Source organism: Periophthalmus magnuspinnatus, chromosome 18, assembly GCF_009829125.3.
Source record: "Periophthalmus magnuspinnatus isolate fPerMag1 chromosome 18, fPerMag1.2.pri, whole genome shotgun sequence".
Taxonomy (NCBI): Eukaryota; Metazoa; Chordata; class Actinopteri; order Gobiiformes; family Gobiidae; genus Periophthalmus; species Periophthalmus magnuspinnatus.
Genome location: NC_047143.1, coordinates 6576286 through 6601300, shown reverse-complemented (window position 1 = coordinate 6601300; position 25015 = coordinate 6576286). Strand labels below are relative to the sequence as shown.

Sequence of the window (25015 nt, the reverse complement as noted above, 5' to 3'; positions counted from 1 at the left end):
TGTTACTGTTTCAGCCTAAACCCATTAAAGCTGTCAATCAAACCCTGGGAGCCCGGAGGAGTAGACAGGAGCAGAGTCAGAGGAGCAAACAGAAGCAAACAGTAGCAGAGTCAGAAGAGCAAACATGAGCAGACAAGACCAGAGCTAGAGGAGCAGTCAGGAGCAGTCAGGAGCAGGCAGGAGCAGGCAGGAGCAGGCAGGAGCAGGCAGGAGCAGACAGGAGCAGGCAGGAGCAGACAGAGCTGACAGGGGCGACAGGGGCAGACAGGAGCAGATGGAGCAGACAGGAGCCGAGCTAGAGGAGCAGACAGGAGCAGACAGGAGCAGGCAGGAGCAGGCAGGAGCAGACAGGAGCAGAGCTAGGGGAGCAGACAGGAGCAGACAGGAGCAGAGCTAGAGGAGCAGACGGAGCAGACAGGGGCAGAGGGACGCAGACAGCTAAATACTCTAATAAGGGCAGTTCTACTACACCAGTGTATTTGACTAATATAGAAATAAAAATATAAGAGGAATACTTCTTGATTTTTCCGACTAAAAACATTCATAACAGTTCAATAAGACAACATCAGACTGGAAATAAAGTTTAATAAAGTTATAGTTGCAGAAAACTGAAGAAAAACAAAAAAACAATACTTGAGCTAGCCACTCAAGAAAACATTTTAGGCTAAATAAATGAACAGAACACAGTGTGACCAAAATAATGCACTCAATACATTTGGTGAGGGATTTTGTAAAATAAAAAACAGTATTGTTTAAGGGTTAAAAATGTAAAAAAAAATAAAAATGCTGTAAACTGAAACAAAGCCTTGTCGATTTGATAAATGGCTTCAGACACCAAGGATTGTGGGAACAAAGTGACAAATGAACCAAAACATGAATGGAATATGCAAATGAGCCATCACCACGGAAACCAGGATTACTAATGGGTTAAAGTGAGATCTGGTTTAGTCCTATAGTCTTAATTTAGTTTAGGTTTTGTCCTGCCTTTTCCAGTTTAGACTTGGTTTAGTCTTAAAATCTGACTTATTCTCATTTAATCCTGGTTTATTCCTGGTTTAGACCCAGTTTACGCCTAGTATTGTCCAAGTTCATTCAAATAGTCCTGCTTAAGTTGTAGTTTAGACCTGACTTAGTTCAGAATGGTCCTGATTTAGTCCTGGTTTAGACCTTGGTTCACCTGGTTTATCTTTGTTTTACCCCTTTGACTTGGTATGGTTAAAATAAGAACCATAGGCTGGACTTAAGCAGAACTCAACCAGGTCTAAGGCAGGACTTAACTCTATTTGTATCTCTATTCTTATATGATTGTCTTAAGAGTACACATTGTAAATAACTTCAGGAGCATTAACATTTAAGTGAAAACTGAAATATGAACTGATAAACTAATTCAAATTACAATTCTTTTACTTCATGATATATTGAGCACCTCTATTATTAAATAAAAAAAATCAGTAAGTAAGTTTAAGTAAAGTACTACATAATGCATTCAGGGATGCTGGCTCGTACTCAATCTTGCGGCACTGGGGTCAGATTGGTGCCCGTGACCTTTGACCTTCAGTAGAGGTGGCTGTTTTGACAGGAAGAACAGGCGTCGTTAGCCTCGTTAGCGTCTGGGGTAGCGTTAGTGATGGCGTGCTAACAGCTGTCGATGAGCATTTTCACACCAGACACAGTCACTCAGCCATAAACAGACGTCTACTACAATTATTACTACTACATCTTCCAATAGTACTACTACTGTTACTACTTCTAGTACTACTACCACTACAACTACTACTAGGCCTAGTACAACACCAACAACTACTACTAAAACACTTTGCTTCACATTATACACATGAGAACTAAGAAAAAAAAACCCGTATTCTGGATTCAACTAATTTACTGTAAGTACAGCTGATGGTTTTGTTTTGTGATTTGCAGTTTAGTTGTGGTGTATAACTTTTCATTCCATAAAAATATGCAGATAATTAGTGGTTGGAAAAAAAATTACATTTATTTAACATATTTTCTTTACAATCATTTCAATCACAACAATGAGAATAATTCAGTTGTGGGAAAAAAACAAAACTAAATCAGTTGTTTGAAAAACAAGGCATGTATTCTGAAAGTTTTGGATAGCACCAGTTGAGTGGGTTTATATTTATTTATTTCTATGTATTTATTTATGCTACAATTTCTTTTTCAATACTATTTATTGTACTTTACAGACTACTTATTGTGAACCAGTGAATCAGTGGCTGCCGTTACATGCACACACTTTTTTGAGTTATAAGATTATTTAAATCACAATTAAAAACCTAAATCATCTGGTTTCTTTGTGATCCTGGTCCCTGTGATTACTCATATCAGAGTTTGTAGTTAACATGTCATTTAAATAATCTTCAAGAAACAGATTTTGGTGTGCATGTGAGCAAGGCCACTGTATAGTGTTTTTTGTTTTGTAATTGCGTTAAACCAGGACTAAACTAGGCTTAAACCAGGACCAGAATTAAATCAGGACTTAATACCTTTCTCTCGACACCTGAAACCCAAATACTTCCTGTTTCTCTTGACCTTTGCCCTCTCAGTCCTAATAAAAACCAGACCAGACTTTCTCCAAAGGAACAAATGATCCTCTGGTCAAGTGTCGCAAAAAGTGACTGGACAGTGAAGTGGACCACTTTATGCACTTATATTAAAGTGCTCTATGCATCTTCTCCACCTATTTTGTCTCCATGGAGATACTGTTGCTTTGCCTAGAATGCTCCACAGTATGGTATAAAGAATATCTGTCTCTGGAAAGGTTATGCCACCAAGCCAAGTTACAGGTCAGATCTGTGGAGAGGTGTCTTCCATCAGAATGTGTGTTTTACAATGTATTTCTGAGCAATATCTACCTGTAATTGAACAAATGCAAATGCTACAGAACATTCCACTCCCAAGTAAGGAGACAAGCAAGTGGCGCACCCTCCACCAGAAATGTTACGTAGTGCACCTTTAAAAATTACACTACAGGTATGTTTGATATGTTACGTTGATCTCCCTTATTGTAGCCTTTTTAATAGATTTCATAATAGACAATATACTTAAGGCATCTGACACAGGAGGATGGGAGGGAATCTGGCACATTTTCACTGGCAAATATTTGGCTGAGGTGTCCCGCTGAAGGACACAATAATAGCATGAATAGGCTACAATTCTTGATTTTCTAAAGTATTTAGTCCAATATTAGAATAGATTTAGAAGATAGGTTAGCGTGGGATTCACTGTGGAACATTGAACATTTGAAATAAAGTCAAGTCATAATTATCTGTACATTGGCTATAACCTCATGATTATACAACAGAAGATATACAGTACTTAAAATGCATTATTATATAAAAGAGCACTTAAACCATTTTGTGTGCAGTTTGAGTATAGATTGCATTAATGTCATTGTAGAATTTATAAAGCTAAAGCTATGAGCTGTTATTAGGCTGGCTGACTCGCCCCTGTTTTATTCTCACATAACACCACTAGATGCTATAAACATTACTGCAGTCTGATATTGTGCCAGCTCTGGCCTGACAGAAGAAGACCAGGGCTGTTTCTCAATTCCCAGTCTGCAGACTCCGTACTCTTTGTGCGCACAGGGGAAGCAGCAGGGATCGCAGTGATCGGCTGCCGGTGGTGCGCTATGTAAAGTGCATTGTGGGAAATATACTGGGCCGAGCACACGTAAGTCTGCTCCAAAGCATCCCTGGTAAAATGGGCGGGGGAAATTCTCATCCGGGAATTTATAGTCGACTCGCCAAGAAGAGGACTTTGAATTGGAACAGGACCTGTGACGCACACAAGTCTGTACAAGTATAGGGACTGAGAAATGTCCCAAGTAAGCCTGAACAAAGTCCAGGTGAGGGGAGGGGCCAGGTAGGAGGGGGGGGGACAGGTTTCACATCTGCTATCTACTAGTAAAAAAAAAAAAAAATCTAATAAACTTGCAGATGTTAACTTTAAAGCTATTCTTCAAGTGGAACTAAACCGAAATCAACTTTTTTTGCTACTAAATTGTATACATGATGTTTTAATAGCATTGTCTACTGTTCTCAGTCCTTTTTCACAATTTTAGTGCAATTTAAGTATAGCTGCAGCTTTGTGTTTAAAAATGTATAAAAATGGGTGTGTCCTGGCTCTGCCCTGATTACAGCCAGGTGTTTCTGATTACAAACACCTGGCTTCGGGAGCGGGGTTTGAAATGCGAATACCTGTTAGACCAATCACACTGTTCCTTATACCTCCTCCTCTCTCACTCACTTCTTTAGTCCTCCAGATAGAGCCCATTTTACCAGCTCTGTTTGAAATGTGGTTTTGGGCAGAGTTTAGGTGTTTAGTCCCACTTTAAGCTGTAAACGAGCCTTATAATTAACTCATGTCAATATTAAAGAGTTTCTGAGAGCCAGGGACAAGATTTATACCTATAACTACTTAGATACCTTCTTTAGTGGTTTGCAAATCAGGTACTCCATCTTTAAAGGTGCTGTACCTGATTTTGAAGGTCTTAAACATGTGAAAAAGAAAACTAGTTTAACAGCTTGCAGTGATCCAACGTTATTCCCAATTTAAAGTTTATGCGCGATTTTCACAACATTCAGGGGAGTTTGACTGTTACTGTAATGCTAACAATAAGTAGCATGTTATCTGCAGCTCCTGAAGTCAAAATAAGTCTGATGTGTTCTGTCTAATTATAAAGCATTTTATTTTCAGAGAATCATGAAATACACGGTTAGTATGTTAGTTGCCGTTTAGGTCATGGAAAAACTCTGCTCTGGTCTCTGAGGGATGTGAAAAACACTTATAAATTCATTGTGGTGAATAATTAGGGAGCTTGAAATGCATAAGGTAAGTGAGGAATAACTTTGGACCACTGCAAACTGTTTCAAATGAACTAGTTTTGTTTTTCACTTGTTTAAGACAAGCAGGACAACTGACTTCATGTCAATCTCAGAACCTCTTCATAGTGGCACTTCACTGCAGCAAGCAGCAGATTTTCATTTACAATGTTTATGTTTTCAAAAATGACCATGTGACATGGGGAAAGGGGGGATAAGCGAAAGGCATTTTCCGAGCACTCAAGTCTCAAATTCAGGACAATACAAAGTCAAAATACAACTTTGAGTGTGCAAAAAATTGGGAAACCATTAGAACATGGTTAAAAGCTTATGAAAAGAAGATTTTGCATAATATGTCCGCTTTAATTGTTACCAGGGCGATGTGTAAAATAGTAGCCGAGTAGAGTTTTAATCATCTTCGTCAACCAGAGACTTGAGATCAGGTAAACCACGAAGCTTCAGGTCCAACAGCATCTGACCCAAAGCCTTCCCCTGAAAATAAGAGAGAACAGGTGTGAAAACAGGAATAAACCAGGACTAAACGAGACCTGAACCAGGACTAATCCAGGATTAAACCAGGACTGAACAAGGGACAAAAGCAGGACTGATCCAGAGACTAAAACAAGACTAAACAAGGGACTAAAGCAAAGCTAAACAAGGACTGAACCAGGATTAAACCAAGACTGAACAAGAGAAGACAAAAGGACTGAAATGGAACTGAACTGGGACTGAACTGGGTCTTTAACTCAAAAATCCTTGTGCAAGTGTTAAGAAATCAGAGCTGAATGACATCTTTGTTTTCCATACATTATACAACACTATAAAGCTAAGAAACATTAAATCAGTGACTAAAATGGTTCAAACTGCTACATGATAAATGATTTAAAGACGATAAAAGGCTCAAAAACTTGGGACTTTCACACAGTCACAAACATCATAAGACCACTTCATTTGGAAGAGTTTGAAAAGGCATGGATAATCTAAATGTTCTGAGGGTGGGCCAGGACTCATTCATTCCGTGGTTTAACTTATGTAACAGGGGTTCTACAGACCCATTAAAGGTACACTATGTAAGTTTTCTGGCTGGGGTGCTTGTCTAATGAAGTTACTGAATTTCCTAGAGTGGTCCACATAGTCTACACTATATATTTTTCCGTATTTCATTTATTCTATTGTTTCTCAAATTGTAGTACATGTATCACTGTTTTGCATCTCCAAATTTAGATTGGCATGATTGACAGGTGGATAAGCCAATCAGGGACATGCAGGGTTGCCCGTATCAAAACAAATATGGCTGCTTACGTGGAAAAAATACATGACAAAAATATCACAAGAAACTGAAAAACATTGTGGGTTTCTGAAGAATCAGTGAGTGAAGCAGTAAACTATATTAAGCTGAGGTGAGAGGAATTTGGATTTGTTTGTAAATGACAGGTGACCAATGAGCTTCTTTGTTTCACAGGCATCACTGATTGGATGGCCATGTTTGAGCCCAGCTTGAAATGTGACAGAGCCCAGACTAATATCCCTCTGTATAAAAAAGACTAAACCAGAACTTTTTAGTGTTTGCTGAATATTTAGTAAAAGTATAAGATTTGAGTTGGACAGAACTTATATTGAATGTTTTAGTCCTATTTTAGCCCTTGTTTAGCCCTAGTTTAGTCCTGGAATATTAATTTTAAAACCTTGTTTAGATGGTAGTGGTGCTCAAAAGGTCAATTATTTTCTTATGAGGTGAGTTTTGTGCCATTTGTGTACTGCTTTACACAAATTTTACAATGCATACATGCATATAATTTCATCAGATTTAATTTAAATTAAGTAAAATGTTTCTGTTCTTCCACAAAGAGTCACATGGTTGTCATATGCTGTTTTTACATTTGCTCCATTGACACATTTTGTCTTGGAGGGAAAGGAGGGAGGGGGGGTCTGTGTGTGTGTGTGTCGGTGTGTGTGTGGGTGTGTGTGTGTGTGTGTGTGTGTGTGTGTGTGGGGGTGTGTGTGTGTGTGTGTGTGTGTGTGGGTGTGTGTGTGTGTGTGTGTGGGAGAGGGGGCTGCAGGCATTTGTTCGAGGTTTACACGGTTTTTAATGAAGAGGAAAAGAAGAGGTCAGAGAGGACAAAGTAGTAAGTTTACTGCAGTTACACCAGGACTAAACTGGAACTGAATGGACAGAATCTGGACAGAATCAGGACTTAACTAGGACTGTGTAAGGAGTTTTACCTGTGGGTCGCTGCGCAGAGAGGCCACGCCCCCACCTCCCAAACACCTGTTCAACACGAAATTCAGACCAGAGATGCCAGGAAGAGTGTAGCTGTAAGGCAAGATACAAGAATACAAGCATTTAGACCTCGGCTAAAGTAGAACTGAACCAGGACTGAACAAAGACTGAATCTGGACTGAACCAGGACTGAATCAAGAGTAAAGAGTCAGCAGTAATGAACCAGAACTATACCAGGACTAGACCCGGACTTAACCAAGACTTAATCCAGAATGTAAACAAGAACTGAACCAGGACTAAAGACTAGACTAGAACCAAAAGAAGACTAAACCAGGACTGAGCCAGGCTAAGGCAGGACCAAACCAGAGGTAAACCAGTGTCAGTAAAATCCTCATCTAGATCTTAATCCAGAACCAATTTAATTAATCGATTTGTATTTAGTTTAGAAGTAATGGAACTTAAGAGGGTATTTCTTATTTTCCAAGTAAAGTTACTATCAATTTTATCAATAGAGACCTTTAAAGATTTAATTTGAGTCTTGTCCAAGTCTTGTCCAAGTCCTGCCCTGGTTCAGTTGTGGCTCAGTCCTGGTTTATCCCCAGTCCAAACTTGGTCCAAACCTGGACCAGACCTGGACCAAACCCAATTCCTGCTCAAAAGTGGCACATTCCTTGGGTCTTGCGTGTACACGTTATTGGTTCACCTACAAAACATGTGGCATCGTAAAGATTGCCATTAAGACGTGTCTAAGCCCCACCCCCTCGTTAAACCTGCCTCGTTAACTTCCTGCTCGTTAGCCCCCCCTCTAGGCCTCGTTAAAACCGTGGGACACCGCAGTCCAACGTAAACCACAAAAAAAAACAAAAAAACAAAAACCCACCTAGAAGCAAAGGTTTTCCCACTTAAATTGTGCAAAAAAATGTGTTTTGGTTGAATCATGATTATTTTTGTAGAATTATTTAAAGCCGTCAAAAAAAAAAAAAAAAAAATTTTTAGATGTTGTGTTAGAGCTAATTAATTTGCTTAGAGACATTGGTGGTTTTCAGATTCAAGAATGCGACAATGTCATTCTCCCAGATGGACAAGAGACAGTTTTATCTATTGATAACATTGTTCTTGCCATGAAATATCCAAAAGGTAAATTCACAAATGTGACCCCTTAACTACTTATAGTACCAAAAAAGCTGCATCTTAACAATATTCTTTTTTTGCTGCCCCGATCTGTATTAAATATGACATGTAGATCTATAGAATGTTGTGATGTCATCTGAAACCCAGCAATAAGTTTTCACTACACAAAACTCTGAAACCAGGTTTAAACCAGGACTAAATCAGGGACAAATCTAGACTAAACCAGGTCTAACAAGGATTCAACTGTTACAGGACAAGGACAAATTAAAATTAGGTATACTCAAAAAAATTAAATAAAATAAAATAAATGAAAAACTAAATAAAAGCTGACCCTAATTATATTATGTTAATTTTGACGTTGAATTATTTTGTGTTTGGCCAAAGCAAAAAATAAAAACTTTTAAGGTGCTTGATTTAAAATAAAATAAAAAATCAAACTGAAAATGGTACATTAGGCTTTAAAAAAGGCATTTACCCAATTTAAATATATCTAGAGTAAACCAGGTCTAAACCAGTGCTGAACCAGGACTAAAGCAAGGCTGAACCCAGACTAAAGCAAGACTAAAGCAGAACTAATCCAGGACTAATCCAGAATTAAACCAGGATTAAACCAGGATTAAACTAGACTGAACCAGCACTACGCCAGGAACATAACTATCTGATTTACCGTGTCACAGGATTCTCTTGTCCTGGTTCGAAGATGTGGCGGAAGTACTCCTCCACAACAGCAGAGGTCAGGTGTTTCTTCAGATACGGGAAGAACAGAGGATGTCGAGCAATTACTCCTAGAAAATAAAATACCGGTAAACAACACCTTTGACAATTTGGAAGGGCCATTTTTACCAAATGTTGTTTTTGAATAGTAGTTACTGCACAATACAATAATCCATATTAAAAGTGCTCTGTGTAACCTTTCTGTCTGCTATGGCGCCACTTTCTTGTCTTCATAGAAATGTTACTGCTTTGCCTGAAATATTCCACAGTATGGCATTAAACACATCTCTACTGCATTTATTACAATGAAAAAACATCAGGCGCTAGCTTTTTGTCTCAATGAACATAGATAAATTTAATGCCATACTGTGGAACATTCCAGCACAATAACATCTCCATGGAGACAAGCAGGTGACAAACTCTTTAACAGAAAAGTTACATAATGCAGCTTTAATTCAATAATAAACAATTAACTGATTTTAAAACTTGCATTGATAAATTAGAAACCATAATGTATTTACATAGCTAAATTAAAAGGAGGACAAAATATCTACTTTGATTACGAGCAATAGCAACAATTTCATTTTGTGTATTATTTGTTTCTTACCGATATTTGCAGAATCTCCTTTGTCTCCGCTGCGGGTGAAAGCTAGCTCCTCGACACGGTAACTGTGTGGTCCTTTTGGCAAATCTGAAAGGGCCAAAAACTTCATTTTACACAAAATTTCTTTAGCCCCTGATTCAGTCCTGGTTCAGTACAGTTTCAGTCCAGGTTCAGTCCAGATTCTGTCCAGGTTCTGTCCAGGTTCAGTCCAGGTTCAGTCCAGGTTCAGTCCAGGTTCAGTCCAGGTTCAGTCCAGGTTCAGTCACTGATTTAGTCTTGGTTTAGCCCTGGTTTACCCCTGGGTTTAGTCTGCATTTTACTGTATTCCTGGTTTAATCGCTCATTACTGGTTAACACCTTAGTTTATTCCTGGTATAGACCCTGTTTAGTCCTGGTATAGTACCTGTTTAGTCTTGGTTTAGTTCTGGTATTGTCCTGGTATAGTCTAATCTTGTTCTTGTTTTTCTCTAGTTTAGTCACGGTTTAGCCCTGTTTTAGTCCTGAATTAGTTTTATCTAATCCCATGTTTCGACCCTGACATGATGATATAGTCCTTTTTTAGTCCTTGTCCACTCCTGTATATGTGCCTACATTTGTGAGGTATGCTCTGCTTTTCCTTGACCTATAGTTACACTGGACTTTCTCAGGACCCCGGTCTTGGACTTAAACTCAGGGACCTTTGTCTGGACCATTCCTGAATCCTGGTTCAGTCCGGACTTAAGCAGGTCTATATGGGTCTCACACAAAGACCGCCTAATCCTATTCATTCATTCAGTGCCACTACACACTGTTACTTTTTAATGGGATAGGATACTAAAACAAACAAAATCATATATACAAGGAGAAGAGTTATTTAAATGACTTCATGAACTAAAATGAGTCAGTCTGTTTTTGCCACTAATCTATTTCATCATAACTTTTGTCTGTGTAATATTATTTCTGGCAAAAAGTACAACTGATTATATAAATGGATATTTTAGTCAATGGATGTAAATACATATAAATGAAAAAAGGAAGACAAGTGACCAGATCAAAATAGAGATTTAGATTTTGTTTTGTCCTGGTTAAGACCTGGTTAAGACCTGTTTTAGTCCTGGTTTAGTCCTGGTTCAGTTCTGGTTCAGTCCCAGTTTAGTATTGGTTTAGTTCTGGTTCAGTCCTGATTTAGAAGCTATTTGTCCCTCTGGTTCAATCCTGGTTTAGTCCTTATTTTGTCACAGTTTAATTCTGGGTAATACCTGGTTTAGTCCCATTTTAGAACTGGTTTAGTCAACAATTTATCTACCTAGTCCCTGGTTTAGTTCCACTAAAGTCTTGATACAGTTCTGGTTTAGTCCATCCATTGGTGTTAAACAAGCTTAAGACCAAACCTGCATCCTGTTCTTCTTCTGAGGACACTAATGGCACTTCCTGGTCATGTGACTCTGGCCCTGACTCTGACAAAGACTCCACCAAATCAGAGTTCATGTGAATGTCCACCTGAACAGAGGCAAGGTCACAGTAAATAAAATTTCTTGTTCACATGAAAAAAATAAAGGATTTAACCATTTTTTGCAAATTACAAATTCAAAAGTTTTTGAGATCCATACCTTCAGCTCAGATTTGGGATGTAAAAAGAAAAATGGCCGTAGCACTGGAGACCTGTAAATGTCAGAAAAATAAATATTACAATAAAATATAGACAAGTTCTGCATAAAACTAATTAAAAAAACTCACACTCGAGGACGACCACCAACAATTCCAGTCAGACCAGGAGCTGAAACATACAAAAATATAATAGTGGTTGAATAGTCTAGACTCAGGTCTAGTCCCGGTCTAGTGCTTGTCCAGTCCTGGTTTAAGTCAGAGTTTGTCCTGGTCGGGTTCTGATCTTAGTCTGATGTGGGACGGTCGTGGTCCCATCCTGGTTGAGTCCTAGTCTTAGTCCTAGTCTTAGCCCTGGTCTTAGCCCTGGTCCAGTCTTGGTTCAGTCCTGGTTCAGTCCTGGTTTTGTTCCCAGTTTTAGTCCCAGTTTTATTCCCAGTTTTAGTCCCAGTTTGGACCTGGTTTAGGCCTGGTTTAATCCTAGCTTTGGCCTGGTTTAGTCCTGGTTCAGCCCTGGTTTTGGACCGGGTTTGGACCTGTTTTAGGCCTGGTTTAGGCCTGGTTCAGTCCTGGGTCCTTGATCAGTCTTGGGTCAGTCCTGGTTTAGTACTGGTTCAATCCCAGTCTTAGCCCTGGTTTAGTCCTGGTTTAGTCCTGGTTTGGACCTGGTTTAGTCCTGGTTCAATTCCAGTCTTAGCCCTGGTTTAGTCCTAGTTTAGTTTTGGTTTAGTCCTGATTTAGACCAGGTCCAGACCTGGTTTAGCCCAGATCCAGACCTGGTTTAGCCCAGATCCAGTCCTGGTTTAGCCCAGGTCCAGCCCTGGTTTAACCATGGTTTAGTCCTGCTTAACTCCTGGTTTAGTAATGATTCAGTCTTCAGTCCCATGAGCTGAAACATACAAAAAAGATAGTAGTGGTTGAATAGGTTAAGATTTGGTTCTAGCCCTTATCTAGTCCTGGTCCAGTCCTGGTTTAGGTCAGATTTTGTCCTGGTCCGGCTCTGATCTTAGTCCCAGTCTTAGTCCTTCTATGTGGTGGTCTTGTTCTGGTTGAGTCCTGGTTCAATTCTGGCTTAGTCCAGTCATGGTTTGGTTATAGTTTAATACTGGTTTAGCTCTGTTCCAGTTCAGGTACAGTTGTGGTTCCGTCCTGGTTCAGTCCTGGTTCAGTCCTGGTTTAGTCCTGGTTTAGTCCTGGTTTTACCCATGCCGGTTCCTGCTGGAGCCACTTCTCTTGCAAACAGCTCCAGAGCTTTCTTCTGTTTGTGCTGAACGGCCATCCATAACACCACCTCTCTGGACGCCTGCAAGTAGGTATGGTATATCGGTTATTGGCAATATTGGTAATATCAGAGGATTTCCCCAGATATCTGTAGCAGTCAGATATAGAAAATGTAGCCGATATTTGGCACAGATATTTTTTTGCACTGCTCCAGTCTCTGTGTCCATGTATCATTCCCAGTTTGTCTTCAGTGCATCAGATTTGTCTTTTGAACAGACTAAATGAAGTGAAATATGAATTTATATCCCAGAAAATACATTTTATTATTATTTTTATGAAAGAGAAAAGTTAATTTGTAAACTTCACTTTAACTTAACATAAATTTGGTCTGAACTATAGATTTTAAAAGTTTAATATTGGTATTGAAAAATAACAGTTTTCAGCCACAACAGCAATGTATTCCTACCTGCAAGATCCACCACCAGCAAAAGATTGAGTTTTTGACATTATTAGAATCAAAATTGTGAACATGGAGAGAGCAGTGGCCTAGAATACTACCCTATGGGCAAAGATGCAACATTTAAAAAGAAAAATCCATCCAGAAAAGTCACAAATGTTGAACACAATTATGCCTCTGGGGGGTTAGGTTCACCAACTTGTTCTTGTGGCTTAATTGACAATGGTCTACAATCAAGCCTGTTTAAGTAAATAAAATGTTTAACTACTTTTTAGGCCATAAAAGAAAAAAAGAAAAAACATATTTAAAGATTTACAAATTTAAACTTTGTGTCAGTTTCCATTTCATGTGGACAGGTCCAGTAATTCCAGAGATATTAACCATAAACCAGGTCCAGGTCAACAAATATCACCTGCTTCTCTCTATGATGACAGAGTGTAATGCTACATTGTGCAATATTCTAGGTAAAGCAATAACATCTCCATAGAGACATGATGGTAGTGTACCCTCTAGAAAAGCTGCATCACGCATCTTCAACTATGTTTTGTTTGTGTTTTAACCTTAAATTTGGCGTTGAGTCCATAGGTGTCTTCTGCTCCGAGCACCTGGATGTTCACGGCACTGTAGTCCTCCAGACCCAACTGTTTGAAAATACGCTTTGTCCTGTCAAAAACAGAAAAATATTAAAACATATGAAAGAAATAGACTTGGTGAGATATTAGCAGCTTATGACAAAAGTATAACTTAAAGCTACCATTTGCAAGTTTGTTTGATTTAGATTTTTTAAATTTTGATTTTCACCACTAGATGGCAGATGTGAAAGCTCCTCCTTCCCTCACCTGGCCCTTCCCCCTTCACGTCGCTTGGCCTTTGTTCAGGCTCACCAGTGCTTTCTGGTCTTCTGTCTGGCCAAGCTGGCACACCGTCAGACAGCAGTAAGGTAAATAGCATCTACTGGTGATATGTGAGAATACAACAGGGCTTGTTCGACCAATCCAATTACGGATGGTAGCTTTGTAACTTTTTTTCTGGAGGAGGGTTTGCCACTTGCTTGTCTACATGGTGATATTCTTTGTTTCCGACAATGTTTTACTTATTTTTCAATAAACCTGGTTTCAAACTAAATAAACAATTAAACATTAAAATTGTGTCCTGCCTTTTAATGATGCTCTCTGCAGTTCGTCTGGCCTTCTCCGGTGCTCTGGGGCCACCTACTGGACAAACGGCGGTGGCTCTGAACCCATCCATGTATGTCGCACATACCTGAGGAGAGGACAATAACACGAGAACAATAACTCAATATCAACTCAAACTAATACTGTGTTCCACAATATGGCATTCAACAAATCTCCATCAAGATAAGCTGGGGATGCCACCAGGCCAAGTCACAGGTCAAATCCCTGGAGAGGTGAGCGCACTTGCAGAGCTAATGCATGTTTTTCAAGGCATTTTAGCAATAAAAAACAGATGGAGTTGAGTAAATGCAAGATAGATAAGATAACATTTGAGGCAATGTTTCCCATGCAGACAAGCAGGTGGCGAACCCTCCACAAAAAAAGTTAAGTAGGGCGCCTTTATGTAAAAAAAAATAAATAAAAAATATTCAATGAACAGATAATTTGGCTTGAAACAAAAATATTGCAACCTACATGCTAAATTAAAAGCTCAGTACCAGATTTTACTGTCATTAAAACGAGAAAAAAAACCTAGTCAATTTTAAACATTTTGCAGTAGTCCAAAGTTATTCCTAACTTACCATTATACAGTCCTACGATGAGTTTTTACGCACTTTTCAAAAGACCACAGCAGAGTTTTGCCATCAAGATGAGCCTTACAACAACTAGCATGCTAATGGCACGCTTCCTGTTACATGGACAGTCAAATACTTTATAATATGATGCAGAGAGTACACAGAGGACATATTTTGACCTGTAGAGCTGCTTATACAATATATCTGTCTTGGGGCAAGACAATGTTTGTTTAAATACATGTGAAAAATATTGGGTACGTGGCCTTTAATTTAAATTAGTCAAAACAAGACTGTGGACTGACCTTATAATACGGAGAGGGAGCTAGTCCTTTGGCCCCAGTGACTCTAACAGCTCCTCCTTCTACACCTGCAACAGGAAACAAATACAATATTTTTATATTGGGATTTTAAGCAGAATGCCCTCCCAAACACAATCTTCTCCATTAACCCAGGCTTTGTGATAGGTTTTTATACAATTCTCTAAAAAATTCAAATCAAACCTCCAACCTAACAGAAAATTCAGAACTAAACCAGAACTGACAAAGAATTAAATCAGGATAACAACCAGATTAAAACAGAGCAAAGAATAAATACATCCTTTAGTCCTGGTTTAGCCCTGGTTTAGCCCTGGTTTAGCCCTGGTTTAGCCCTGGTTTAGCCCTGGTTTAGCCCTGGTTTAGCCCTGGTTTAGCCCTGGTTCAGCCCTGGTTCAGCCCTGGTTCAGCCCTGGTTCAGCCCTGGTTCAGCCCTGGTTCAGCCCTGGTTCAGCCCTGGTTCAGCCCTGGTTCAGCCCTGGTTCAGCCCTGGTTCAGCCCTGGTTCAGCCCTGGTTTAGCCCTGGTTCAGCCCTGGTTTAGCCCTGGTTCATCCCTGGTTTAGCCCTGGTTTAGCCCTGGTTCAGCCCTGGTTTAGCCCTGGTTCAGCCCTGGTTCAGCCCTGGTTCGGCCCTGGTTTAGCCCTGGTTCGGCCCTGGTTTAGCCCTGGATTGGCACTGGTTCAGCCCTGGTTTAGCCCTGGTTTAGCCCTGGTTCAGCCCTGGTTCAGCCCTGGTTTAGCCCTGGTTCAGCCCTGGTTCAGTCCTGGACTGGCCCTAGAACTAAAATTAGAATGAGCACGACTAACAAAGTATTAAACAAGTTATAAAACAAAGGTAATCAAGTACCAAGCCAGGTCTAAAGCACAATTTGTTAAGCATTTTTTTATTCTGGGGTGCCTGGTTTGGACCTGGTTCAGTCCTGGTTTAGTATGCTTTAGTACTGATTTGATCCGTGTTTTAAAGTGAATAATATTGTGTGGCCCAGTTTGGTTGGATTAAAGGTGCACTGTGTAACTTTTCTGGTGGAGGCTCCACCGTCTGCTTGTCTCCATGAAGATTTTTTGCTTTGCCTGGAATGTTCCAAAGTGTTTTTATTGCTCAAAAATACTTACAAAAAAACATACAGTAGTAAAAACATGCATTCTTACTGTGTGTGGAGTCACCTCTCCACAGATCTGACCTGGAACTTGGCCACATTCTCATGAATCAGATTAACAGCATACTGAAACATTGGAACATTCTAGGCAAAGCATCTTTGTGGAGAAAAGCAGTTGGAAGATCCTCCACCAGAGATGTTACACAGAACATCTTTAATTTAATTCAGACGCTGTTTCAGACACACTTTAAATGGGGAGTTGCGTATTTTCACTTGGATCGTCCTTTCCTTGAACTCTGCTGTGAACCTTGGCAGACAGTCGGGTTGTGGATAAATATTTTTTTGTTGATAAATTGTGGATGGATTTTGTAAACTTTGACCAAAAAAAATCAGGGTGAAATTTGGAGTAAAAGTTCAACTGAATAATTAACAAGTGCAATGGCAGAAACCAGAGGTAAAATCTCACGGGTGGAAGAGCTAAAAGAGCTAAAAACCAGAGGTAAAATCTCACGGGAGCAGTTCACAATTATGCAACAACAACAACAACATAATAATAATAAAATTAATAATATAAATAATAATAATAAGTATTATTATTATTATTATTATTAGTTACAAGAATAAAATTGGGTACTTTCACTTATTTATTTTGAGTCCAGTTAAGTCCTGATGTAGACTTGAAACCTGGACTAGACCAGGACTAAACAGGTTTCAAGTTTAGGCTCAGTTTTGTCCTAATTTTTGTGTTGTAAATGTCAAACTGTGAATCCACCTTAAAATGGATCTTAATCAATATGATATGATATGCAATATATACGGTTTTTGATACTACAATATCACCATAGCAATAATCAATACAATTATTATACATAACATTGTATATTTACAAATCACATAGCAAAAACACACAAGATATTGGCCTGGCTGAGTCCTGGCTGAGTCCTGGCTGAGTCCTGGCTGAGTCCTGGCTGAGTCCTGGCTGAGTCCTGGCTGAGTCCTGGCTGAGTCCTGGCTGAGTCCTGGCTGAGTCCTGGCTGAGTCCTGGCTGAGTCCTGGCTGAGTCCTGGCTGAGTCCTGGCTGAGTCCTGGCTGAATCCCAATTTAGACCGGGTTTGGTCCTGGTTCAGGATCAGGGGACATATCGTGTAAATCAACTTTTAAGCTTTCAACATTTATGGTTCCAACCAACCAGTGTTTCCTCATCATTATGTTACTCAAAGTTGTATTTTGATGTTTGAGTAATCCTGTTTTGTTCTACACTTGAGTGCTCAGAAAATGTCTGTTATCATGAACCCTGTATCTCCGCCCACTGCTCTGTACTTACTTGTGCTCATTATTACCATTATTGTTTTTTGAATCAAACTCTTAGTTATACATGTAGGCATTTTTCAACTACAAAAGAATGTAAATAAAAATCTGCTGCATTTTACGGTGAAACGCCACTATGAGTTCTACAACTCAGGAAATTAATGGATCTGTTTCTATTATTAAGCTGTTTTAGATCAATTTTGCATTTTACAAAATGTAAATCAAGATCTACGCAGGGTTATAGTTTAAAGGTCCAGTATTAAGCAAAATTGAGCTTTAAGCCATGTTATAATGCTGTTACCTCATCAAAAACATACCCAAAGCTCAAAATGCTCTGTTCCACCTTGTGATGTCATGAAGCGGTTTTCAAATTAACAGCTACCTTTTACCTTTTGTTTAGTAGAGACAGGCAGTTCCAGGCTTGAAATTATCCACATGATTCTAGTGAAGTTATATAGAGTTTAAAAGACTTCCTACAGGATATCACACTACTTAATACCAGAAAAAAGCACAATATGTTGTCTTTAAACAAGACTAAACCAGGATTTGTCTGTGATCTGAACTTTCTCTGACCCTCATTTCGATCATAAACAACATAAAACATGTCCTCTCTGTTTTGCCCTGGTCCTGAACTCCTCTTTAGTCAGACATCCTCCTGAACTGATAAACACTATTTTATCTACAAACTCAAGAGTTCAATATGCTTCTGGAACGTAAATTTATTTCAAACATTTAAACAGTGGATCGCAGCCCACTGACACAGTTTCTGCAAGGACATTGTGCGAACCAGGTCAAAATCAGGACAAAACCAGGGCTACATAGAGTATAAGCAAAGGATAGAGGGTAATAAAGGTAACCAGGAGTCCTGGTTCTGTCCTGATTTAGTTCTGGTTCAGTCTTGATTCAGTCCTGGTTTAGTCCTGGTTAAGTCCTGGTTTAGTCCTGGTTTAGTCCTGGTTTAGTCCTGGTTTAGTCCTGGTTTAGCCATGTTTTTGCTGTAGTTTAGTCTTGATTTAGTATTGGTTTAGTTTAGTCCAGTTTTAGTACTGGTTTAGTTCAGTGCTATTTCAGTTTTAGTCCTTAGTCCTGTGTTAGTCCTGCATTTCTCCTGTTTCACTCTTGGTTTGGTCTTGTTTCAGTCCAGCTTTAGTCCTGGTATAGTCCATGTTAAGGACTATTTCAATTCTGCTTTAGACCTAGTATAGTCCTGCTGTAGTCCTGTTGTAGCCCTGCTTTAGCTCTGGCTCAGTCCTGGTTCTGTCCTGCTTTAATCCTAGTTAGTCATGGTTTGGTTCTTACCTGGTACCTCCCGTATCCTGACTCCGCTGAAGTCACAGATGACATCCGGAAGCAGGTACCTTCTTGGGTCTTGGATTTCGTAGACCAGTTGTTCGGCCACAGTCCCAAAGGAGACCAGGCCCCCCGTCCCCTTAGGTTTGGATAGGACCATAGACCCATCCACACTGCACTCCACCACCGGGAACCCCATGTTATCCCTGGAAAGGAATTCATCAGATGCGTTAAAATGATAAGTGTGTAACTCTCTGGGGGTGGAAAGTGAACTGCATGATTCCATGGAAATAGAACATTAAAAGCATACTTCGGGACATTCTCCATGGAGAGAGATATGTTTTATGCCATACTGTAGAAGATTCTAACTAAAGGAACAACATTTCCAAGCAGGAGGAGACTCTCCATGCTTTAATTTTAGTTTATTTTTGGGCAAAAAAGTTACATACTGGGGCTTTAAAGTGTGTATTTATCATAGTTTTATCAGTCAAGTGGCAGTTTATGAAAAAAAGTTGCAAAACAAAAAGTTACAGAAAGTAGCGCTGAGTTTTGAATGATTTCGCATCTTAATCTGCAGATGTTGTGGTGTGGTAGGATTAATGGACCCTGTCATTCATAGACATTATTTGTGGATTTTACCTTTTAAACATCTGATACAGTCACTCTATTTTTTGTGGCACAGCCTCCCCTGGTGGTTCATGTTTGCCACTACACCTTTACTCATGAGTTAAACTTTTTGGACTATATTTAGCATTTCATCTATTGTAGTCCTAGTTTAGTCCTGGTTTAGTTCTGCTTCAGTGATGTTTCAGTCCTGATTAGGTCCTTGATTAGACTTGTTACAGCCCTGGTTTAGTCCTAGTATATTCCTAGTTTATTGTATTTTAGTCCTGATTCAGCACAGGTTTTGTAATGCCCTGCTTTAGTCCCATTAAGTCCTGGTTAAATCCCGGTTTAGTCCCTGTTTTATCTTGGTTTACTACTGTTTAAGTTTAAGTTCAGTCTTGGTTCAGTCCTGGTTCTGTCTTTGTTTCAGTCCTATTTTTTAAAAAGATCTGGACAAATTCTGGTTTAGTCTTGGTTTAGTTCTCACCAGTCCTTGACTTTGTGCCAGTCGGTGAAGATCCCTCCGGTGCTCTGAGCTCCGCACTCAATCAGGTGACCCGCCAAACTAACAAATACACAAGAAATTACATTTACATAAATTTAAAAGAGTTAAATAAAACGATCGTGTTGAATTGCACCTTCCAGCAGCGAGGAGGTCATACTGTTCTGTGTCCCATCCAAACTGTGAAAACAGTTGTAAAACAGCTTAAAATCCGATCAATGTGGCATTCAAAATCAACTGATAAATCACAATTTTGTTTTTAGATTTTCAGTATTGACTTTATGAACAGTCACATGCTTCTACTGACAGAGGATTGGCTGTAGACCTCTCCATTAAAAAGGCCCAAGCTGATCATTCACGAACAGAAATAACTGAATCTCAATGAAAATTCTATTAGCTGCATAGCCCTATTCAAAAACAATAAATAATGCCTAATATACGACCTTTAGTAGGGTGCAGTGCAGTTACGGTACATACAGAATGTATTAAAGGTCCCAGAGCCACTGCACTGTCCACACAGCGACCGGTCACCACAATGTCTGCTCCCAAGTCCAGACAGCGCCGGATTGGACCCGCTCTGAAACAACAGCAAGTCAACTTTAATATGGATCATTATTTTACATTTTGTTCATTGTAAAAAAAATACCCATCTAAAATGGTGTTATAACAAAAACAACCAGTGTTGGGAATAACGGAGTTACATTATAACGGCGTTACTAACTGCGTTACTTTTTCACTAACGGAGTAATCTAACTAATTACATTTCCCAGTGTCCTAACGCCGTTACCGTTACTGACTATAAAATGTGGCGCGTTACTTTTAATTCAGTTCACTCTTCTCTTCATCAGAGTCTCTCAGCCGAGGAGCTGCAACGCGGCTCGGGGTGAGATAAAAGGCTTGTTTGAGATGAGGCGGGCGCAGATACTATCGCCGTCGATCGGTGCACGGTGCATGCCGGTTAGTTTTGTGTTCAAGATGCCACCGACTTGCGCTGACATAACCTGTGCGCCGGTAACGGGAAGTTTTTGAGCAAGGCGAGCGCAGCAGCTCTCCACCGCCAGCGGCCGCCTGCATGGACTACAAACGCTTAATGCATGATGGGAAATGATGTCCTGTCCACACGTGCATCGACAGCTGATTGGATGGATAGATAGATAAATAAAGGAATAGATACGCGTTAGAGGGATTGTGTGAATCTTTTAATGAATGTTAAAGAGTTGGATAAAGTTCAGTTTATGTTGAAATGAGAGTGATTAATATTTGAATACTGGGCAGAGAATTACAGTGTGTGGTCAGAAAAGCTTAAAGGTTTTGTCTTATTTTACATGGTTTATATTTGAATGCCTTAGTTTTGCAATACATTGCAATGATTTTGAAAATATTTGAAGTACAGTTGTCTGAAATTGCGTGACATGTTGATTTATTTGCACTTCAAATAACATTTTGTATATATTTTTTATTTTTTATACATTCTATAATTTACTTGTAAACAAATACAATATAGTGGCAATCTGTTAAAGTGAAATAAATGTTAAAGGTTCACATCTGTTGTGTTTTTATTGTTTTAACATAATAAGTAACGGCATAGTTACTTTGCCTAGTAACTAGTTACCGGTACTTCTCCCAAAAAGTAAGAAGTTACTAACTCAGCTACTTTTTGGGAGAAGTAACTTGTAACTATAACTAATTACATTTTTGAAGTAAGATGCCCAACACTGAAAACAACATTCCACTGACTATCCAAAACTGCAAGCCTCTTGCCCATAGTGGCAATTCTTTCTAATAAACAGTGGATTTTTTGGCTATGTGACATTTTTTACCCGACATGTTTGCAGTCACAAGTAAATACAGAGCTGTGGGCGGGGGTAGGTAAAAACAGTCTTCTTTAAGAACTAACTAGAAGTTTTGCTCATTATGACATTTATGGCAAACAAACAACTATGCTCCACTGCCATCTGATGGTTATTTGACCTACTATTGAACAGACACAGATTTGAGGAGCAGTGCCAAGTAAAATATCTAACTTAAAAGAACCTATATTATGCAAAATTTGTTGAGCTGAGTAAGGACTAAAATACGTAATACTTAATTTAAATAATTTTTTTTTTTTTGGCTGCCCAGGGAACGCCCTGGGGTCCCACTGGAGGAGCTGGAGGAAGTGTCTGGGGTGCGGGAAGTCTGGGAGTCTGGGAGTCCATGCTTAGACTACTGCCCCTGCAACCTGGCACCGGATAAGTGGGAGAAAAGGGATAGATGGGTGGATAGATGTGAGGAAGTGCAGTCCGGTCTCACCCGAGGTAGGCGTTCATGCTGTGGAGAGTTGGGGGGAGGGAGCGCTGACCACTGCTGTCAGCCATTTTGACTTCAGTCAGACTGTCCCTCTAAAAGATGAAAAATAAGATTTTCAGTCCCTTTTAGCCCTGGTTCAGTCCTGGTTTATCTAGACCTAATTTAGTCCTTGGTAAGATCAGGTTAAGACATTGTTTAGTCCAAGTTTAATCTTGGTTTAGCCCTGTTAATTAGTTTATTTCAGTACTGGTTTATTACTTCGTGGTCTATACCCGGTTTTGACCTTGCTGTTATTCAGGTTTAGTCCTGATTTAGCCCAGGTTAAGTTTTGATAATACTAATCTATTTTTATAACTACTAAAATCAAAATAGCGGGCTGTACGTGGGGCATGAGGTCGTCTCCTGTCACCACGGCGACCTTCATTTCAAGCCCCGCCTTCTTTATCACTTCCTGTATGGCCTGAGCGCATGCGAGTGGATTGACTCCTCCAGCGTTACTGACAATACGGATCCCTAGAAACAAAAACACAGTTACAGTTATTATATGGCTATGGACAAATCAAAAATTACAATTTAAAAAGTTGCAATTAGCAAAGGCTGATTTATTTACTTACTTTAAATTTACTTTATTTTAATTTATGCATTTATTTACTTTAAATGTAAAACTTTTCAGGTCATGGGGTCTTATTCTGTATACAACCTGTTAACCCTGTAGTTTAGACCTCCACATACATGTTCTGAAATTATCAGTTACTTATTATTAATATTGTCAAAAATAATAATAATATAACTATCTAAAGTTTTTTTTTGCATTATAACAATATTCAGACACATTTTTTACACTGCACTGGGAATGTGTTTGTGTTTTGTTGTAACAGAAAAATCCACAGCACTCATATAACACCCAGGCACTACATCTTATTAGTCTTGACAAAGCATGGGGTCTTAATGAACAAATGTATTTAAAGTTTGTTAAGAAAGATTCAGGCTTAGACATTACTTAATTAATGGGCTAGGAGCATAGACTATATAAATAATATAATATAATATACAGTCTATGGTTAGGAGTTAGGGCTAGAGTAAATTAAGTAGTGACTAAGCCTAAATATTTCTTAATAAATTATTTCTTTATTTTGAATTAAGTCTTTGATAAGGTTAATTAAGGTGTAGTTACAATAAAATGGTGCCCAAAATGAAAACTCCCCACAGAAACGCTCAACATTGCATTGCGGCTCAACAGGGGGCATTGCAGCTCACTTTTTTGGTGGATGTCGTTGATGAATGGAGCCAGAGCGACATGGACAAAGTCTGGAGTGTATCCCATGTTCTACAAACACATAAAACAGTATTATGTATGTATGTGTGTATATATATATATATATATATATATATATATATATATATATATATATATATATATATATATATATATGTGTGTGTGTGTGTGGGGGGGGGGGGTGTGTGGGGGTGTGTGTGTGTGTGTGTATGTATATATATATATATATATATATATTTATATATATATATTTATGTGTGTAGGTGAGGGGTGGACAGCATTAAGATTAAAAAATAAATAAATTTCTCTGACCGGAGCTTTGGTCTTGGCGGCGGTCAGCAGTGACATGGTGATCTCACTGAGGTAGTCAAAAACCAAAAAGTCCAATTGCCCCCCATAGACCAGCTGAGGTACTGGAAAAAAGGCATTAAGTTATCATATTAAAAATACAGCACATCATGTACAAATACTGTTTTAGTCATGTTTCAGTTTTTTATCAGTCACTTAACTATATTTAAAATCTTACACATAACCCGAAAGGTGCACTAAGTAACATTTCTGGTGGCCTGCCGCATGCTTGTCTTGATGGAGATGTGAATATATGCTAGACATAGTAGGTATCTATCTCAAAGGAGATGCTACCGGAGACAGGTTACAGATCAGGTATTTTTAGCAATAAATACGCCTGGCTGAATATATGCTAGTTTAAATATCTCTATAGAAACAGGCAAGTGGCAGACCAACCAGCAAAAAACTTTACATGACATTTAATTACAATCAATAGCATTATGGAAACAACTACCCTTAAACATGGTAATTAGTGTACACTGCATAATGCTTCCACAATCCTGGTTATTGTAATAAAATGTGACCTCTACAATCAGAACTGAACCTGGGATTACATAAACTTCCAGAAAATTGAGGATAAAAACACAACATGGTTTTAAATGACTCTTGCAAGAATCTCCTTAAGGCGAGGAGCACACACACACTAGTAGTAGCAGTTATACTAGTAGTTAATGGAAGTAGTAGTAGTAGTAGTAGTAGGTAGTAGTCAGTAGCAGTAGTAGTATTAGTTAGTAGTGGTATTAGTAGTAGTAGCAGTAGTAGTAGTTAATGGAAGATGTAGTAGTAGTAGTTAGTAGCAGCAGTAGTAGTAGTATTCGTAGTCGTATTAGTTAGGAGGAGGAGTAGTAACAGCAGTAGTAGTTACCAGTAGGAGAAGTAGTAATAGTTAATAGTAGTAGTTAGTGAAAATAATAGTAGTAGGTAGTAGTAGTTAGTAGCAGTAGTAGTACTAATTACTAGCAGTAGTAGCAGTAGTAGTATGACGGTATGCAATGACGAATGGTGAGCTGACTACTCGTCTGCAGTACCTGATGTGGCCGTGTCTCCCCAAAACCCCGAAGCGCATCCGATCCGCACCGTTTTCTTTTCGGAACTTTTCGAATAAAACCGTGTAGAAACTTTATTATTACTAGTACATTGTTTCCTTGGCGTTATGTTAGCAAGAGAAGAACCAAAGTGTGAAAAGGCCCGCATTTTAGCAAACATTTGTGAATTCTGGATCTGTGACAAGCGCCTACACGACGCGGTTCGGCCCAAAAGAAGCGAGGACGGGAGAATCGGCATGTTTATGAGGTTAAATTAAAGTAAAATTAGAAATAAAAACAGCAGGACGGCGGCATAAGTATGGGAAAGTTCAAGGAGCGCGGGTGCATCCAAAAAAATAGTCCGGGTGGAATCAGCAACTTACGTATTTTAATGTTTTGGGTTTTTTTTTTTTTTTTTTTTTTTTTATTTA

At 39.1% G+C, this 25015-nt stretch overlaps 1 protein-coding gene across 1 annotated transcript; it reads right to left on the bottom strand.

The window, feature by feature from the left end:
• Positions 1 to 569: 569 nt before the first annotated feature.
• lratb.1 (lecithin retinol acyltransferase b, tandem duplicate 1) lies at positions 570 to 24947 on the bottom strand. Its single transcript, XM_033983857.2, has 20 exons — positions 24588 to 24947; positions 23524 to 23624; positions 23193 to 23262; positions 22318 to 22448; positions 21939 to 22027; positions 20124 to 20223; positions 19783 to 19826; positions 19632 to 19709; positions 18548 to 18744; positions 14832 to 14896; positions 13936 to 14042; positions 13340 to 13442; positions 12305 to 12404; positions 11234 to 11273; positions 11107 to 11158; positions 10888 to 10996; positions 9521 to 9604; positions 8867 to 8984; positions 7071 to 7161; positions 570 to 5339 (listed from the first exon to the last, which is right to left on the bottom strand). Exons 1-20 carry the CDS (start codon positions 24841 to 24843, stop codon positions 5256 to 5258), a joined length of 2019 nt encoding a protein of 672 aa, XP_033839748.1. The 5' UTR covers positions 24844 to 24947; the 3' UTR covers positions 570 to 5255.
• Between the last annotated feature and the right edge of the window lie 68 nt (positions 24948 to 25015).

Bases quoted from the DNA above. Each gene is read 5' to 3' on its own strand.
- lratb.1 (XM_033983857.2), bottom strand. From the start codon at position 24,843: ATGCCGATTCTCCCGTCCTCGCTTCTTTTGGGCCGAACCGCGTCGTGT. The intron at 22,449-23,192 runs GTGAGCTGCAAT...TTTTGTTTCTAG, and splicing joins CAACGACATCCACCAAAAAA to GGATCCGTATTGTCAGTAAC. The intron at 7,162-8,866 runs GTAAATCAGATA...CTTGCCTTACAG, and splicing joins CAAGAGAATCCTGTGACACG to CTACACTCTTCCTGGCATCT.